We start from the raw sequence: 20,455 nt of genomic DNA on the forward strand, positions 1-20,455 counted from the left end.
TTTTCAAGTGGCGTGGTAGATTTGCACGCCAACTGCGTTATACTTGATCATGAATTTTAGTCCCCTAAAGCCGATCCAAATTCATCTCTCACTACGTTTAGAAGTTATGGAAACTATCGTGTGCGCCTGAATTGCATTTCGAGCTCTATTTTTGAATCTGCTATGTTTACAATACATGCAGACACAAGTACCCATTGGGTGCCTATATTTTTAGATTTGTGGACGTGGGGTCTTAACTCTACGGGATAAAGAAAAAAAAGAGCAAGTATCATTTTCCTGCCATTGTTGTAATTCGTCTTAACAATAGTAAAGAGAGATTTACTTGGCCTTTTCATATTTGACAAAGAAAAAATTTATATGATCGTCCAGATTATCTCCTCAAAATGCTTTTGCAAAACTGCTGGCTGACACATATTTTTCGTTGGCCATGTTTCTTAGCCCTAGCCCTACCATTTTAAAATGGTTTCCGCAGTCCCTACTAAATCCTAGCTCCATGCACATTGTGACTTTTCTTGCACGGCTACACATTTAATTTTGCAGGAGATTCTGCACCATATTTCTGCACCTTATTTCTGCATGTTATTTCTGCACCTTATTTCTGCATCTTTTTTTCTGCACCTTATTTTTGCATCTTATTTCTGCACCTTATATTTGCACCTTATTTCTGCATCTTATTTCTGCACCTTATTTCTGCATGTTATTTCTCCACCCTATTTCTGCATCTTATTTCTCCACCTAATTTTTGCACCTTATTTTTGCACCTTATTTCTGCATCTTATTTCTGCACCTTATTTTTGCACCTTATTTCTGCATCTTATTTCTGCACCTTATTTCTGCACCTTATTTCTGCACCTTATTTTTGCACCTTATTTTTGCACCTTATTTCTGCACCTTATTTCTACACCTTATTTCGAAAATGAGGAATTCCGTGATGACCCTAGCAACTGTAAAGCAGAAGAGAAACGATGAACAACTTTTTTTTTTCATTTATGTCCTCGTTTTATTTTAGCTTGTTTATGTGCTTAGCCTTATGGTGTACAATAATATTGCCATCAAATCACTTACTTTAAACACATTCGTTTAACAGCTTTCTACATTTCTTATCTCCGCTTTCCCTTTCCCTTCAAGTACATGAAGCAATTTCTCTAATACTAAATATTACAAGAATTAATTGAGCTCTTAATTGCTGCAACTAGAAAGTGAAAATTGAATACTTTCAGTCAAAAGATTTGCCTGATTCTTGTAACTGAAAACGTGCCAGTATTTTTAGATATAGAGGCCATAAACATCACAGCAGACCAGTCCTCCATTGTCGCTTTCACTGCTGTCCGCCAAATCCTCACTATACCACACTCGCAACTCTTGGCCCGAGCTCACCGAGTAAGGAGAAAAACGCGGCGGGATAATCTCAGGAGAAAATGAGTTATATCCGGGTAACTCGTACCACTTTCCAGCGGGATCCGTGAGGAACGGGCTTACTGGCATAATAATGGTGTTGCTTGAAGTTGTTATGATTACATCAATGCGTTTTGCTCCTGCAACTATGTCACCGCAGCCCCAGAAAGACCAGTGGGAAAGTACGCTCTTAGCGCAGGTCACGTAACCGCTTAGGTAGACCAATTTTACAGCGGCTATCTTGCCACCGTAAGGAACGTTGAAACTGCCAAACGTGTTATCCCTGGCGCCGAAACATACAGGACGGGAATTTACTTTGACCCAGGAATCTAAAGATATATGAGTGGAAGAGTTAGTAAATGAATCAGTGAATTGATGTGCAAACTTACATTTATAAAATAAATCACGTCATTTTCAAACTATTGTTTTCGTACTCAAATACTTTTGTGGCAGTTGCAATGCTCTTTTCCTTTCTTTTTCACACTTTCAGCTATCCCCGCCTCCAAAAAAAATTATCTCGACTAAATTGAACTGATACACATTTTAAACAAAAAAATAAATAAATAAAATAAACGTCTTCTTACCCAATGCAGCAATGGAAGGGACTATCAAGAGCATCATAGCCACAAAAATTAACCTTTGGTCCATGGTGTGCAGCACGGTACGAGAATCTAGAAAATAAAATAATCATAGCAAAGAGATAAGAAATACAGAATCAGCTCGAACGTAGGATAAGTCGAAACAAAGGGATGAGTAGGAACGTAAGATCAGTAGGAAAATGGAACAGTAAGAAAAAAGGATCAGTGAGAAAATTAGGATCAATAAACAGCCATGAAATGTTTCACAGCGCTTTACATCTTCATCGTCTTGCAGCTTCTTCTACCCAACAGTGATCAAATATTATTTCTTCAGTGATAACAAAACAATATGTCGGTCAGACAAAATGAGAGAAAGATCTAAGAGGATATCAATATTGCTTTGAAAACGAAAAGAATTTTTTTTTTTGCCGATTTGCACTGCAGTGCCATTAGCTTTACTTCTCTTTTGTCAGACAACTGAATTAGCCAAACATGTGAATTCAAATTAGAGATCCTGTTTCTGCTTAAAACAAATCGACCTTGATTTCTCACACAGAGTACATTTCTTTTGTGGAACGTTTCTTGTATACCTGTGCATAAAACTCTGGTTACCCTCCGCAGTCTTCGGGGCAATTCAAAGGTTTCTTCTTAAAACTTAAAATACGGGAATGAAAACATTTTTATCTCATCATCTTCCGATAATAAATGACTTTGTAATCAAGAATTAAGCACCAGAAGGGAAAAATACAGGGTCATGTGGAATTAAGGCGTCTGTCAACCGAGAGTCGACCGAGTGTCGGTCAACATGTCTTCCAAGTTGATTGACCGTCGGTCGACACTATCAGTCGACACCTGGTCGGAATGTCGGTCGACACTCGGCCGACACCTCGACCGATGTGTTGCAATCAACAATCGGTGGTGTATCGGTCGACTGTTGGTGGTATTGATAGCTGTCAACTGTTATTTTGCTGAAATAATAGCCAAGCGAAAGAAGATTCTCTATCACCTTTGCTGATATGTTGATAGAGCGAGAACACAACTCAAACTGCCGTCATTTCGAATACACATCTAACACAAGTTGAGGTCTCGACAAGCACTGGGTAGGAAAAAACGGACTCACACGAACATATTCTAGGGGTGGCGAATGGTAAATACGAGACTGCACGAGACGGCGAGACAAGCGTTTTCCTCTGCGAGCCCGAGACATTGTGACATTTTAAATTGCGAGACCGAGACTTCAAAGGGTTTAACGTGCGAGCGCAAGACGTTCAGACTCTTAAAATTTGGGTCCCAGATTTAGTTGAGAGCTAGAACGAGCTTTTGCAGCCTTTTAGCCAGCTTCTTCAAATTGGCTGGAGCTGGAAATTCCATTATAACACACTACGTTATGATCTCGTAGAACAAAATAACTGTTTTACTGGAGCCAAAACGGACGTTGCGGTAGGTTTTGTAGCTTTTTGTGGAATTCAGACAATTTAGGTGAGGTTAAGATTAAATTTTTCTTTGAAAAATTAAGTTGCTTCATTGAAATTCAATGCCGTGTCAAGTGAAGAGAAGACGTTATTTGTAAAACCTGAGATAAACGAACGGATCGGGACTTTGAACCCCGTTAGCGTTGCGAAAAATCGAGACTGGGAGACAGCTTCGTATAAAAATCGAGACTTCGAGACGCACATAACCGCTAAAAAACGATACTACGCGACTCGTGAAATTCGACTAAAATTTTGCGAGACCCAGAGTTTTTGAAGGACCATTCGCCACCCCTAATATTCCAATTGCATTGAATAGCAAACATTGTAACGTAAGGTAGAAAACCGTTCATTTTCATACATAGATACTAACAGTAATCCAGTGCAATACTGGATAATACAAAACCGTACCAAAATGCTGGTATCGCACAGAACGCATAAAGACGCCGAAGAAAATTACATGACGTAATTAGCGAATCTTTTTTTCCCATCGTGTTCAAGTTTTACTTGAATAAAAAAATGATACTGTAGATAATTTTACTCGTTTGATTTATTCGCGCAAAAAACGGGCACCTTCATAATCAAACTCACTTTTATTTTACGTCGTCAGTTTAAAAGCTTGCTTAAAGTGGGCACAAGCGCTTCTTCAAAGAGGAAGAAGCGACGAATTTATTTCACTAGCACAATATACAAACATTACGCCACGGTGAAAATAAGCTACCAACAAAAATAAAATGAGAAAGGCAGATGGAGAGTTTAATCCTAGGAAGTTTGTGTTATTATCTACTGCGAACTTCTAAATGAATCCTTTGTCAGTCATATTAAGAACAGGGAAATGTTGCTACCTACCTTAAATCTTCTTTTTAGCGTCGGATGAGCTCAAGAAATCAAAATCTGCAGAAAATTAATCAATGAAACAGTCAGGATGACATTTAGGAATTCGTTTAATCTGAAACTGATCTTACCTTTCTCAGTGTCTGACAAGCAATTGAGGGGTTGCTGTTATATACGTACATATTTTGGAAGCATTCCACTGACTTAGATACACACCCTTAACATCGCCTGTAGCAATTCTGTAGAACTCACGAAAGCGACCAAAGTCCTAAATTTCCAGACATATTAAATTAAAGGTTCTAGCTCCGTGAGAAGACTGATACATTGAATAAATTTCGTTTTCTTTCATGAGAATGTGGAGGTATTGCAGATTTTGAATTCGTGTACCCCATATCAGTGTTTTTTATCGGTGTTGTTCAATTACTTTAGTTGTATGCTGCTTTTGTGAAAAAAAAAAAGAAAAATCAAATTGAAATACTGACTAAAACTACCTCCATCGCTGGTTATTGATTATTTCTTTCGTATTTAATTTACGGAATATGAATTATCATAACGCAACTGATAATTGATAATTTGTAAAATGAAAATATTATGAGAATTAAGAAAGGCATTGTGTGTTTTAAGCAAAGTTTGCTTCTAAACTGTATTGCATGATGGAAAGCAAGGCTTCATTTCATTGAGGGGTGGCTGTTATGGACATAATTTTGGAGCACTACATGATTGTTTTGAACTCTTCTTTTCAGTCCGACGCAATATTAGGGGTGGCGAATGGTAAATACGAGACTGCGCGAGACGGCGAGACAAGCGTTTTCTTCTGCGAGCCCGAGACATTTTGACATTTTAAATTGCGAGACCGAGACTTCAGTGGGTTTGACGTGCGAGCGCAAGACATTCAGACTCTTAAAATTTGGGTCCCAGATTTAGTTGAGAGCTAGAACGAGCTTTTGCAGCCTTTTAGCCAGCTTCTTCAAATTGGCTGGAGCTGGAAATTCCATTATAACACACTATACGTTATGATATCGTAGAACAAAATAACTGTTTTACTGGAGCCAAAACGGACGTTGCGGTAGGTTTTGTAGCTTTTTGTGGAATTCAGACAATTTAGGTGAAGTTAGGATTAAATTTTTCCCTGGAAGTTGTAAGTTGCTTCATTGAAATTCAATGCCGTGTCAAGTGAAGAGAAGATGTTATTTATAAAACCTGAGATAAAGGAACGAATCGGGACTTTGAACCCCTTTAGCTTTGCGAAAAATCGAGACTTGGAGACAGCTTCTTATAAAAATCGAGACTGCGAGACGCACACATAACCGCTAAAAAACGATACTGCGAGACTCGTGAAATTCGACTAAAATTTTGCAAGACCCAGAGTTTTTGAAAGACCATTCGCCACCCCTAATATTCCAATTGCATTGAATAGCAAACATTGTAACGTAAGTTACTAAACCGTTCATTTTGATACATAGATACTAGCAGTAATCCAGTGCAATACTGGATAATACAAAACCGTACCAAAATGCTGGCATCGCACAGAGCGCATAAAGACGCCGAAAAAAGTTACATGACGTAATTAGCAAATCTTTTTTTCCCATCGAGTTGAAGTTTTACTTGAATTAAAAAATGATACTGTAGATAATTTTACTCGTTTGATTTATTCGCACAAAAGCAGGCACCTTCATAATCAAACTCACTTTTATTTTACGTCGTCAGTTTAAAAGCTTGCTTAAAGTGGGCACAAGCGCTTTTTCAAAGAGGAAGAAGCGACGAATTTATTTCATTAGCACAATATACAAACATTACGCCACGGTGAAAATAAGCTACCAACAAAAATAAAATGAGAAAGGCTGACGGAGAGCTTAACCCTAAGAAATTTGTGTTATTATCTACTGCGAACTTCTAAATGAATCCTTTGTCAGCCATATTAAGAACAGGGAAATCTTGCTACCTAACTTAAATCTTCTTTTTAGCGTCGGATGAGCTCAAGAAATCAAAATCTGCAGAAAATTAATCAATGAAACAGTCAGGATGACATTTAGGAACTCGTTTAATATCAAACTGATCTTACGTTTCTCAGTTCCTAACAAACAATTGAGAGGTGGCTGTTACGTACATATTTTGGAAGCATTCCACTGACTTAGATACACACCCTTAACATCGCCTGTAGCAATTCTGTAGAACTCACGAAAGCGACCAAAGTCCTAAATTTCCAGACATATTAAATTAAAGGTTCTAGCTCCGTGAGAAGACTGATACATTGAATAAATTTCGTTTTCTTTCATGAGAATGTGGAGGTATTGCAGATTTTGAATTCGTGTACCCCATATCAGTGTTTTTTATCGGTGTTGTTCAATTACTTTAGTTGTATGCTGCTTTTGTGAAAAAAAAAAAAAGAAAAATCAAATTGAAATACTGACTAAAACTACCTCCATCGCTGGTTATTGATTATTTCTTTCGTATTTAATTTACGGAATATGAATTATCATAACGCAACTGATAATTGATAATTTGTAAAATGAAAATATTATGAGAATTAAGAAAGGCATTGTGTGTTTTAAGCAAAGTTTGCTTCTAAACTGTATTGCATGATGGAAAGCAAGGCTCCATTTCATTGAGGGGTGGCTGTTATGGACATAATTTTGGAGCACTACATGATTGTTTTGAACTCTTCTTTTCAGTCCGACGCAATATTAGGGGTGGCGAATGGTAAATACGAGACTGCGCGAGACGGCGAGACAAGCGTTTTCTTCTGCGAGCCCGAGACATTTTGACATTTTAAATTGCGAGACCGAGACTTCAGTGGGTTTGACGTGCGAGCGCAAGACATTCAGACTCTTAAAATTTGGGTCCCAGATTTAGTTGAGAGCTAGAACGAGCTTTTGCAGCCTTTTAGCCAGCTTCTTCAAATTGGCTGGAGCTGGAAATTCCATTATAACACACTATACGTTATGATATCGTAGAACAAAATAACTGTTTTACTGGAGCCAAAACGGACGTTGCGGTAGGTTTTGTAGCTTTTTGTGGAATTCAGACAATTTAGGTGAAGTTAGGATTAAATTTTTCCCTGGAAGTTGTAAGTTGCTTCATTGAAATTCAATGCCGTGTCAAGTGAAGAGAAGATGTTATTTATAAAACCTGAGATAAAGGAACGAATCGGGACTTTGAACCCCTTTAGCCTTGCGAAAAATCGAGACTTGGAGACAGCTTCTTATAAAAATCGAGACTGCGAGACGCACACATAACCGCTAAAAAACGATACTGCGAGACTCGTGAAATTCGACTAAAATTTTGCAAGACCCAGAGTTTTTGAAAGACCATTCGCCACCCCTAATATTCCAATTGCATTGAATAGCAAACATTGTAACGTAAGTTACTAAACCGTTCATTTTGATACATAGATACTAGCAGTAATCCAGTGCAATACTGGATAATACAAAACCGTACCAAAATGCTGGCATCGCACAGAGCGCATAAAGACGCCGAAAAAAGTTACATGACGTAATTAGCAAATCTTTTTTTCCCATCGAGTTGAAGTTTTACTTGAATTAAAAAATGATACTGTAGATAATTTTACTCGTTTGATTTATTCGCACAAAAGCAGGCACCTTCATAATCAAACTCACTTTTATTTTACGTCGTCAGTTTAAAAGCTTGCTTAAAGTGGGCACAAGCGCTTTTTCAAAGAGGAAGAAGCGACGAATTTATTTCATTAGCACAATATACAAACATTACGCCACGGTGAAAATAAGCTACCAACAAAAATAAAATGAGAAAGGCTGACGGAGAGCTTAACCCTAAGAAATTTGTGTTATTATCTACTGCGAACTTCTAAATGAATCCTTTGTCAGCCATATTAAGAACAGGGAAATCTTGCTACCTAACTTAAATCTTCTTTTTAGCGTCGGATGAGCTCAAGAAATCAAAATCTGCAGAAAATTAATCAATGAAACAGTCAGGATGACATTTAGGAACTCGTTTAATATCAAACTGATCTTACGTTTCTCAGTTCCTAACAAACAATTGAGAGGTGGCTGTTACGTACATATTTTGGAAGCATTCCACTGACTTAGATACACACCCTTAACATCGCCTGTAGCAATTCTGTAGAACTCACGAAAGCGACCAAAGTCCTAAATTTCCAGACATATTAAATTAAAGGTTCTAGCTCCGTGAGAAGACTGATACATTGAATAAATTTCGTTTTCTTTCATGAGAATGTGGAGGTATTGCAGATTTTGAATTCGTGTACCCCATATCAGTGTTTTTTATCGGTGTTGTTCAATTACTTTAGTTGTATGCTGCTTTTGTGAAAAAAAAAAAAGAAAAATCAAATTGAAATACTGACTAAAACTACCTCCATCGCTGGTTATTGATTATTTCTTTCGTATTTAATTTACGAAATATGAATTATCATAACGCAACTGATAATTGATAATTTGTAAAATGAAAATATTATGAGAATTAAGAAAGGCATTTTGTGTTTTAAGCAAAGTTTGCTTCTAAGCTGTATTGCATGATGGAAAACAAGGCTCCATTTCATTGAGGGGTGGCTGTTATGGACATAAGTTTGGAGCACTACATAATTGTTTTGAACTCTTCTTTTCAGTCCGGCGCAATATTAGGGGTGGCGAATAGTTGAGAGCTAGAACGAGCTTGTGCAGCCTTTTAGCCAGTTTCTTCAAACTGGCTGGAACTGGAAATTCCATTTTAACACACTATACGTTATGATATCGTAGAACAAAATAACTGTTTTACTGGAGCCAAAATGGACGTTGCGGTAGGTTTTGTAGCTTTTTGTGGAATTCAGACAATTTAGGTGAGGTTAGGATTAAATTTTCCTCTGAAATTTGTAAGTTGCTTCATTGAAATTCAATGTCAAGTTAAGAGAAGACGTTATTTATAAAAAAAACCTGAGATAAAGGAACGAATCGGGACTTTGAACCCCTTTAGCCTTGCGAAAAATCGAGACTGGGAGACAGCTTCGTATAAAAATCGAGACTTCGAGACGCACATAACCGCTAAAAAACGATACTACGCGACTCGTGAAATTCGACTAAAATTTTGCAAGACCCAGAGTTTTTGAAGGACCATTCGCCACCCCTAATATTCCAATTGCATTGAATAGCAAACATTGTAACGTAAGGTAGAAAACCGTTCATTTTCATACATAGATACTAACAGTAATCCAGTGCAATACTGGATAATACAAAACCGTACCATAATGCTGGCATCGCACAGAACGCATAAAGACGCCGAAGAAAATTACATGACGTAATTAGCGAATCTTTTTTTCCCATCGTGTTCAAGTTTTACTTGAATAAAAAAATGATACTGTAGATAATTTTACTCGTTTGATTTATACGCGCAAAAAACGGGCACCTTCATAATCAAACTCACTTTTATTTTACGTCGTCAGTTTAAAAGCTTGCTTAAAGTGGGCACAAGCGCTTTTTCAAAGAGGAAGAAGCGACGAATTTATTTCACTAGCACAATGTACAAACATTACGCCACGGTGAAAATAAGCTACCAACAAAAATAAAATGAGAAAGGCAGATGGAGAGTTTAATCCTAGGAAGTTTGTGTTATTATCTACTGCGAACTTCTAAATGAATCCTTTGTCAGTCATATTAAGAACAGGGAAATCTTGCTACCTACCTTAAATCTTCTTTTTAACGTCGGATGAGCTCAAGAAATCAAAATCTGCAGAAAATTAATCAATGAAACAGTTAGGATGACATTTAGGAATTCGTTTAATCTGAAACTGATCTTACCTTTCTCAGTCTCTAACAAACAATTGAGGGGTGGCTGTTATGTCTATACTGTGGAAGCATTCCACTGACTTAGATACACACCCTTAACATCGCCTGTAGCAATTCTGTAGAACTCACGAAAGCGACCAAAGTCCTAAATTTCCAGAAATATTAAATTAAAGGTTCTAGCTCCGTGGTAAGACTGATAGATTGAATAAATTTCGTTTTCTTTCATGAGAATGTGGAGGTTTTGCAGATTTTGAATTCGTGTACCCCATATCAGTGTTTTTTCTCGGTGTTGTTCAATTACTTTAGTTGTATGCTGCTTTTGTGAAAAAAAAAAAAAAAGAAAAATTATAATTGAAATACTGACTAGAACAACCTGCATCGCTGGTTATTGATTCTTTCTTTTGTATTTAATTTACGAAATATGAATTATCATAACGCAACTGATAATTGGTAATTTGTAAAATGAAAATATTATGAGAATTAAGAAAGGCATTTTGTGTTTTAAGCAAAGTTTGCTTCTAAGCTGTATTGCATGATGGAAAACAAGGCTCCATTTCATTGAGGGGTGGCTGTTATGGACATAATTTTGGAACACTACATGATTGTTTTGAACTCTTCTTTTCAGTCCGGCGCAATATTAGGGTTGGCGAATGATAAATACGAGACGGCGAGACAAGCATTTTCCTCTGCGAGCCCAAGACATTTTGACATTTTAAATTGACGTGCGAGCGCAAGACGTTCAGACTTTTAAAATTTGGGTCCTAGATTTAGTTGAGAGCTAGAACGAGCTTTTGCAGCCTTTTAGCCAGCTTCTTCAAAGTGGCTGGAGCTGGAAATTCCATTATAACACATTACGTTATGATATCGCAGAACAAAATAACTGTTTTACTGGAGCCAAAACGGACGTTGCGGTAGGTTTTGTAGCTTTTTGTGGAATTCAGACAATTTAGGTGAAGTTAGGATTAAATTTTTCTCTGGAATTTGTAAGTTGCTTCATTGAAATTCAATGCCGTGTCAAGTGAAGAGAAGATGTTATTTATAAAACCTGAGATGAACGAACGAATCGGGACTTTGAACCCCTTTAGCCTTGCGAAAAATCGAGACTCGGAGACAGCTTCGTATAAAAATCGAGACTGCGAGACGCACATAACTGCTAAAAAACGATACTGCGAGACCCGTGAAATTCGACTATAAAATTTTTTGCGACCCAGAGTTTTTGAAGGACCATTCGCCACCCCTAATCGATGGAAATGGACGATTGGAAAAGCAGTAGATGGGTCGATTTCAATCGACAAAATTAGTTAATTGGTATCGATTGATATTGATTAATCGATGATCAATCGATAGTCGTAGAAAACCCATTTATCGATTCCTATCGATTGGCAAAACAAGTGGTACCCTACTCTGAACGTCCTGAAAACTCAAACCAAAAAACCACAAAACTAGTTGGCCAGTTGGATATTATGATATAAACGAACGTCTTTTTATCTTTTGCTTTTGTTCTATAATACCTTTAGATGCAGTTGGCGCTTTTGTATGTATGTAGTTACTGTCCTAAGTGCAATTTGTATTGTCATTATTAGATTAGGCCGTTTTGCTGCGTCAATCATTATTTGAGAACACGAGGGAAATGTAGAAAACACGAGCCGCAGAGGAGTGTTTTCTACATTTCTCGAGTGTTCTCAAATGTCCGGAGTGTTTTATCACAGTGTAATACACTGCTTAGGCTTCTTCATTTGCTTTATGAGATCGAGGTAATGTGGCAAAAAAATAACACAACACATTTTTTCTACGTTTTATTTTCGGATAAAACATGTATTTTTGACCAATCAGAACGCGCGCAGGGTCCTATCTATATTATGATTTGCAATGACTTTATGCTGCTATTGTTTCCAAATGTGTAACGCCAGAATTTGTCTGACGAGGTATTAAACCAGTTTCTATCCATTAAAGTTAAATCTAATACCAAAATTTCATAAGACAAATAAAAGAGAGAAGAAAATATGTCTTATTCTCATGTAAAGGTTCCAGGAATTCAAATAAAATCTGTTAACGATCTTTACTTCCAAAAGTGTGATATTAAGGACGTTCGGACCCAGTGCTATATCTGGAGTTTCCCTTCACTAAATTTAGCACCCTGTTTCAAGGAAAGTTAATTTCCCTTCCTGTTATGGTGAATTTTTTTAATAATGCTTCTTTACAATTAGCGCAAAAAAAGTTTCAATTGACTTCACATGAAATTGCTCCGTTTCACGATGCGTGGAGCTTTCTTTTCAGAGAATGCTGTTCATTTCCGGCGCTGGTTCCACCCTTACCTAAACAATGACTTTTAATTCCACAGTGCTTTACAGCGATTTAAACTCCTGTAGCTAGCAGAGATCAAATCTTATTTCCCCACAAAAAAGCAATACAAAATTGAACATGTCGGTCAGACTAAACTAGTGAAAAATCACCAAAGGAAGCATACTATTAACAGATACAAATTCTGCCCATTGGCACGATAACAGCGTTTCAAGTTATAGAAATGAAACTTTGACGCTCCTACCCCTTGCTTTTTCTACAAGGAAAGCAAATTATAGTGATAACATTTTTTTTTTGAATTTGTGTGCTGCAGATCATGGAAATTGCAAAACACTCCACGGGAAAATCCACTTCTACGAGAGCGAGGAAAATTAGAACGAGTTTGGCGACTACTGTAAACTACTATTGGCAATTTACCTAATTCTCTTTCGACAGGTAAATCAATTTTGAATATTACATATCTGAGGGCTTCAAGACTTGGAATTTCCCGTTGAGACTTCAGGTAGATAGATACTTAATTTAACTACGAGCAACTGGAGTTTGTTAGGCCTTTAGCTTACACAGTTGATGAGTTTATTTATGGAAACTCTAATATCTAACTACATAAATAATTTCTTATATTAAACTTAATTTATAAGATACTAAGACATTTTGTTCAATGCAACAATTAATTATCATACTTATATTGGTTTAATCCGCGTCCTAAAATTATTCCCATAATTAAACAGTAACTTGCACGTATTTACAATTGGTTCTACGTTTTCTCGCTCGTTTGGTTTTGCTAATCAGTCTTCTGAACGCAAATTGCACCTTGAATGGACTGGAAAACTGAAAGTAAAATGTTACTAGTAAACGCTGTATAATATACTTACTTCCATACTCGATGCATCTTGTATGATGCATCACGAGATGACCGGATGACTAAAATTGCCATGATCAACATGAACAAAATATCAGCTTCAGTGACAAAGATCATAAATCAACTCCAGGTATATAGACATGTAGAAAGATACTTCATTTAACTTTGAGCAAATAAAGCTTGTTAGTCCTCCAGCTTGAACATCTAATGAGTCGACTTTTAAAAACTTAAAGATCTGACTAAGAAATCAATGCATATGAAAAACCGCTTGAATTTACACCGTTGATAACACTGAATGATCAAATCAGTACTTACTTTAAATTAAATACGTAAAAAACTAAAATAAGAAAACATTGGATCACGTAAAGACACAGTTTGTTCAATGCGACACATATATTACCGTACTCACATTGGTTCAATCCGAGTTCTAAAATTATTTCAATGAAATTTAAAATGGGAGTCTAACAGGGAACTTGCACGTACTTAAAATTGGCTTTTACGGTCCCAAGATGTATCACTCGTTTGGTTTTGCTAATCAGTGTTGTGAACGCAAGCTGCACCTTGAATGGACTGGAAAAGTGAAAGTAAAATTTTTCTTGTAAAGCGTCATATAATAAACCTACTTCCGTACTTGACGCAACTTGAATGACCTGTAGTCACGAGATGACCGGATGACTAAAATTGCCATGGTCAACATGAACAAAATATCAGCTTCAGTGACAAAGGTCGTAAATAATACTTTAGGAATGGCGCACTACATTGCGAGGATTTAAAATGTATCCTGTTTGGGCAATTAATAGATTGGAAAATAACAGGAAGGGACATCAATTTTCCTTGCCACAGGATCGTCAAAAGAAACACTGCTTTGAAACACTTCTTGTTAAATTCGATACTCCAAAGTCTTCACTGAGGATCACAGGCTCTTTCTTCAAAGATAAACTTAGCTAGTAAAAAGAATTTGATCTCCTCCTATTCCTAATAATAAATGATTCTGTAATCACGAATTAAGCACGAAACGGGAAAAAAGTAAGGGTCAACTCATCGACGATCGGAAAAGCAGTTGATGGATCGATATTAATCGATAAAATTAGTTAATCGGTATCGATTGGTATCGATCAATCGATGATCAATCGATAGTCGCAGAAAAGCAATTCATCGATTCCTATCGATTGGCAAGACAAGTTGGCATCCGACTCTGAACGTCCTGAAAACTCAAACCAATAAACGAGAAAACTAGAATGGCCAGTTGGATATTATGATATTAACGAACGTCTTTTTTTATCTTTTGCTTTTGTTCTATAATTCCTTTAGATGCACTTGGCGCTTTTGTATGTATGTAGTTATTGTGCTAGGTACAACTTGTTTTGTCATTATTAGATTAGGCATTGCAGCGTCAATCATTATTTAACAAATACAGAAGCCTAAGCCGTGTATTACACTGTGATAAAACACGATGGGCATTTGAGAACACGAGGGAAATGTAGAAAACACGAGCCACAGGCGAGTATTTTTTACACTTCTCGAGTGTTCTCAAATGTCCGAAGTAGGCTTAGGCTTCTGAATTTGCTTTATGATATAGAAGTAATGTGGCGAAAAATAATACAACACGCTTTTTCTATGTTTTATACTCTGATAAAAGATGGGTTTTTGATCAATCAGAACGCGTGCAGGGTCCTATTTATGTTATAATTTGTAATGACTTTATGCTGTTATTGCTACTTAAGTTCATTGCTTCCAAATGTATAACGCCAGAATTCGTCTGACGAGGTATTAAACCCGTTTTTATCCTGTAAAGTTAAATCTAATACCAAAATTTCATAAGACAAATAAAAGAGAGAAGAAAATATGTCTCATTCTCATGTAAAGGTTCCAGGAATTCAAATAAAATCTGTTAACGATCTTTACTTCCAAAAGTGTGATATTAAGGACGTTCGCACCCATTGCTATATCTAGAGTTTCCCTTCACTAAATTTAGCACCCTGTTTCAAGGAAAGTTAATTTCCCTTCCTGTTATGGTGAATTTTTTAATAATGCTTCTTTACAATTAGCGCAGAAAACGTTTCAATTGACTTCACATGAAATTGCTCCGTTTCACGATGCGTGGAGCTTTCTTTTCAGAGAATGCTGTTCATTTCTGGCGCTGGTTCCACCCTTACCTAAACAATGACTTTTTATTCCACAGTGCTTTACAGCGATGTAAACTCTTGTAGCTAGCAGAGATCAAATCTTATTTCCCCACAACAAAGCAATACAAAATTGAACATGTCGGTCAGACTAAACTAGTGAAAAATCACCAAAGGAAGCATACTATTAACAGATACAAATTCTGCCCATTGGCACGATAACAGCGCTTTAAGTTATAAAAAATGAAACTTTGAAGCTCCTACCATTTGTTTTTTCTACAAGGAAAGCAAATTATAGTGATAACATTAGTTTTTGAATTTGTGTGCTGCAGATCATGGAAATTGCAAAACACTCCACGGGAAAATCCACTTCTACGAGAGCGAGGAAAATTAGAACGAGTTTGGCGACTACTGTAAACTACTATTGGCAATTTACCTAATTCTCTTTCGACAGGTAAATCAATTTTGAATATTACATATCTGAGGGCTTCAAGACTTGGAATTTCCCGTTGAGACTTCAGGTAGATAGATACTTAATTTAACTACGAGCAACTGGAGTTTGTTAGGCCTTTAGCTTACACAGTTGATGAGTTTATTTATGGAAACTCTAATATCTAACTACATAAATAATTTCTTATATTAAACTTAATTTATAAGATACTAAGACATTTTGTTCAATGCAACAATTAATTATCATACTTATATTGGTTTAATCCGCGTCCTAAAATTATTCCCATAATTAAACAGTAACTTGCACGTATTTACAATTGGTTCTACGTTTTCTCGCTCGTTTGGTTTTGCTAATCAGTCTTCTGAACGCAAATTGCACCTTGAATGGACTGGAAAACTGAAAGTAAAATGTTACTAGTAAACGCTGTATAATATACTTACTTCCATACTTGACGCATCTTGTATGATGCATCACGAGATGACCGGATGACTAAAATTGCCATGATCAACATGAACAAAATATCAGCTTCAGTGACAAAGATCGTAAATCATACTTTAGGAATGTCCCACTACATCGAGAGCATTTGAAATGTATCCTCTTCGGGCAAGCACGTGCTCAAAAGAAACACTTTGAAACACTTCTTATTTACGTGTACCCAAAAGTCTTGTTAAATTCGATACTCCAAAGTCTTCACTAGGGCTAACAGACTTGTTCTTCAAAGTTAAACTAAGCGAGTGAAGAGATTTTGATTTCTTCGTCTTCCTAACAATAAATGACTCTGTTATCACGAATTAAGCACGAAACGGGGAAAAAAATAAGGGTCAACAAGCATCTAGAGTTTCCTTCCAGTAAATTTAGGATCCTGTGACAAGGAAAATTGACGTCCCTTCCTGTTATTTTCCAATCTTGTTACAATCAGGAGCAAGAAATAAACTTTTTCCTTTAACTTAAAATACTCCGTTTGACGATGTGTGGATCTCTCCTAGAGAGAATGTTGCTCATTTTTCCAGCGCTGGTCCACTCTGACGTAAAAAGTGACGCATTTTTTCACAGTGCATTCCACCGGTTTACACCCTTGTAGCTAGCAAAGATCAAATAACATTTCCCCCCCAAAAAACAATACAAATTAAAAATGTTGATCAGACGAAATGAGTGAACCATCGCCAAAGGAAAAATATTGTTTACAGTGAAAACATTTTTTCCAATTGGTACGATAACAGGGCAGAACTTTATAGAGGATGAAACATTTGCGATCCTAAACGCTACTTTTTCTACTAGGGAAGCAAATTATAGTGATGGAGATTTCTCAATTTGTGTGCTACAGATCATGGAAAAAAAGAAATTCACTTTCACGAGAACAAAGAACATAGATGTTTGGCGACTACTGCAAATTACAATTGGCAATTTACCGAACTTATTGTCTTTCGCCAGGCAAATCAATTCTGAATACGACATATTTAAGAATTTAAAGACTTAGAATTTGCTGTTTCAACTCCAGGTAAATAGACATGTAGAAAGATACTTCATTTAACTTTGAGCAAATAAGGCTCGTTAGTCCTCCAGCTTGAACATCTGATGAGTCGATTTATAAAAACTTAAAGATCTAAATAAAAAATAAATGTATATGAAAAACCGCTTGAATTTACACCATTGATAACACTGAATGATCAAATCAGTACTTACTTTAAATTAAACACCTAAAAGACTAAAATAAGAAAACATTGGATCACGTAAAGACGCAGTTTGTTCAATGCGACACATATATTACCGTACTCACATTGGTTCAACCCGAGTTCTAAAATTATTTGAATGAAATTTAAAATGGGAGTCTAACAGGGAACTTGCACGTACTTAAAATTGGCTTTTACGGTCCCAAGATGTATCACTCGTTTGGTTTTGCTAATCAGTGTTGTGAACGCAAGCTGCACCTTGAATGGACTGGAAAAGTGAAAGTAAAATTTTTCTTGTAAAGCGTCATATAATATACTTACTTCCGTACTTGACGCAACTTGAATGACCTGTAGTCACGAGATGACCGGATGACTAAAATTGCCATGGTCAACATGAACAAAATATCAGCTTCAGTGACAGAGGTCGTAAATTATACTTTAGGAATGGCCCACTACATTAAGAGGATTTAAAATGTATCCTGTTTGGGCAATTAATAGATTGGAAAATAACAGGAAGGGACATCAATTTTCCTTGCCACAGGATCGTCAAAAGAAACACTTTGAAACACTTCTTATTTACGTGTACACAAAAGTCTTGTTAAATTCGATACTTCAAAGTCTTCACTGGGGATGACAGGCTTGTTTTTTAAAGTTAAACTGAGGTTGTAAAAGGATTTTGATCTTATCCTATTCCTAATAATAAATGATTCTGTAATCACGAATTAAGCACGAAACGGGAAAAATATAAGGGTCAACTCAGCATCTGGAATTTCCTTTTATTGTAAATTTAGGATCCTGTGACAAGGACAATTGATGTCCCTTTCTGTTATTTTCCAATCTTTAAATTTACAATCAGGAGCGCAAAGGAGAGTTTGACTTAAGTTTAAATTACTCCGTTTGACGATGTGTGGAGCTCTCCTTGAGAGAATGTTTCTCATTTCTGGCGCTCAGGTTCATTTCTGACGTAAACAGTGACGCGTTGTTTCACAGAGCTTTCCATCGGTTTACACCCTTGTAGCTAACAGAGATCAAACAAATCTCATTTTCCCAGCAAAGAGCAATACAAAATTAAAAATATAAATGTTGATGACACGAAATAAGTGAATGATCACCAAAGGAAAAATTTGTTAATTGGGAAAACATTTTTTCTAATTGGTACGACAACGTGCATGCAGGGCAGAACTCAGGATAGAGGATGAACATTTGCCCGCGTAAACACTGCTTTTTTCTACTAGCGATGGTAAAGATTGCGCACATAATCATCTACACCGTGACGAATGTCTATACATAAAGGGTTCTTTACACTTATTAGAACCAAACGCAGCTAAATGCCAGTCTTAATCCTGATACTATTATAAAGACCGCGTAATAGATGAAAAACTATCTTCTTGGCAACTAGAGAAAGGTCTACAACGCGGGTTAATTCGGCCATAATTAACCAATATGTCGATCGTTAACATTGAGTTTAAAGACCTTTTTAGTTCCCTGACATCAACGTCAATAAATATGCGCCATATCTCCCACACGATTATCGATCATCAAAGCACGCATTCGACTTGTTATACCTGGAATTAATAACTGGTGGAACCTTGAGTAATAGATAAAAATAACTTGTGATCTCCAGAACTAGAGTAAAGGTTTGCGCAGTTTAACAGACCTGCGTCGTAGATCGCTTCGCCTTTTATTGACCTGTTGTATTCTGTTAATTTAAAATTCCTTTCCATAGCTACCTGAAAGCTTCGTTTGGTGAATGCACAACAGATCGCCTACACGATTAACGATCACTGCAACGCACTTTAGAGTTGTGAAAACGGGTGTAACTTGTACACTATCGTTAGGCTCGTATCCTTTTCAAGGTTAAAGTTAAAAGGTAGTTACCACAGTTAAGTTTTGGAACGTTATGTATTAAAAATTTACTTTTTTACCTAGTTGATGTTCAGTAGGTTTTGTGCATCATTGGACATTTTGATTATACACATTCTTAGTGTCTGGTCTCGGTGTTCTTTGCTTGGGACACAGAGAGGATTAGTCCGTGTGACAAGTTCCGGGGACGAGCTCCTTCTGTGTGAACTACCCATTTTCTTCGCAAAATCACCGCGGCCAAATTTTTGTCCCTGTCACTAGCCCCGTGAACTCAAACTAGTTTTAAATCATAATATTACTCTCAGGGACTAGTGCTATGAAATTGTGATTGTCCCGTCGTACGACTTAAGTCCCTACGACCAAAATAAAAGTCAAATACCAAAGCAGTCGGTTACTGCGACTTAGGTTGCCTCTTGTAAACACGACATGGGACTTATCCCTGTGGCTGGTTGCATGGTAATAAGCGTGACTAGTCCCTCCGTGTTTGCCGAACTTTATGTTAAAAAAGTTGTAGCTAGCCATGGTTAACTTTTTAGTACCTTTTTTTTTTTTGAAAGGTTAGCTTAAGTACATAGCCAACCTTTAATACGTTTTGGTACAGCTATCGAACATGTTTATTGTAGTTCTTCTTACCGTCTGGCCTTGCTGTTCTTTTTATAGGCTTATGTTAGGGAATAAATAGTAAACGTTGCTATTGGATGATTGTTTGTTTCGTGATGTTTTACTTCTATCTTACATCTGCATGATACAAGACCTAATTAATCATGATCATCCCCCTCTTCTTATTCCCACTCGAACGAGTTCTCTGTCTGGGAAGCCGGTTACATCAAGCACATCACTTCCTATTTAATTGCCTGTATGTGTAAAACATCCATTCTGTGACCTACTGATTTAGTTGAAAACGGATCACATCAAGTTTGTACTTATGTAATAGTTACAAACGTTTAATTTAGCTGGCAGAATTAAAAAAAACAAAATTCTGGACATTTTCTCCTTTCCTTATTGACTGGAGCCGTTATCGGGAACGAAAACTGTATTTGTTCCACGCGTCTCTATAACATTAATCCTATCCCATTTCTTGTAAATTTGGTGCTATTGTTAAATATCATGCTGTAATTCGTGCGTTGCGCAAAGAGATATTGTTAAACGAAATTTAAAC

General features: G+C 36.7%; 1 protein-coding gene across 4 annotated transcripts; it reads right to left on the reverse strand.

Annotated features, from left to right (window-relative positions):
- Positions 1-974: 974 nt before the first annotated feature.
- LOC110041435 (uncharacterized) lies at positions 975-13,804 on the reverse strand. Of its 4 annotated transcripts, XM_089280791.1 has the most exons (4): positions 4,408-4,699; positions 4,292-4,336; positions 1,980-2,066; positions 975-1,724 (listed from the first exon to the last, which is right to left on the reverse strand). In XM_089280791.1, the coding sequence occupies exons 3-4, from the start codon at positions 2,041-2,043 to the stop codon at positions 1,267-1,269; spliced, it is 522 nt and encodes a 173-aa protein (XP_089136917.1). In that variant the 5' UTR covers positions 2,044-2,066; positions 4,292-4,336; positions 4,408-4,699; the 3' UTR covers positions 975-1,266. The 4 variants fall into 4 exon arrangements, with proteins under 4 accessions (XP_089136917.1, XP_089136920.1, XP_089136918.1 ...); XM_089280794.1 differs by lacking the exons at positions 4,292-4,336; positions 4,408-4,699 and adding an exon at positions 13,673-13,804; XM_089280792.1 differs by lacking the exons at positions 4,292-4,336; positions 4,408-4,699 and adding an exon at positions 9,926-9,970.
- Positions 13,805-20,455: the final 6,651 nt, after the last annotated feature.

This window comes from Orbicella faveolata, unplaced genomic scaffold, assembly GCF_042242905.1.
Source record: "Orbicella faveolata isolate gen_17 unplaced genomic scaffold, um_ofav_v1 contig_48, whole genome shotgun sequence".
NCBI classification, from domain to species: domain Eukaryota; kingdom Metazoa; phylum Cnidaria; class Anthozoa; order Scleractinia; family Merulinidae; genus Orbicella; species Orbicella faveolata.

Bases quoted from the DNA above. Each gene is read 5' to 3' on its own strand.
- LOC110041435 (XM_089280794.1), bottom strand. From the start codon at position 2,043: ATGGACCAAAGGTTAATTTTTGTGGCTATGATGCTCTTGATAGTCCCT. The intron at 1,725-1,979 runs GTAAGAAGACGT...ATATATCTTTAG, and splicing joins CCCTTCCATTGCTGCATTGG to ATTCCTGGGTCAAAGTAAAT.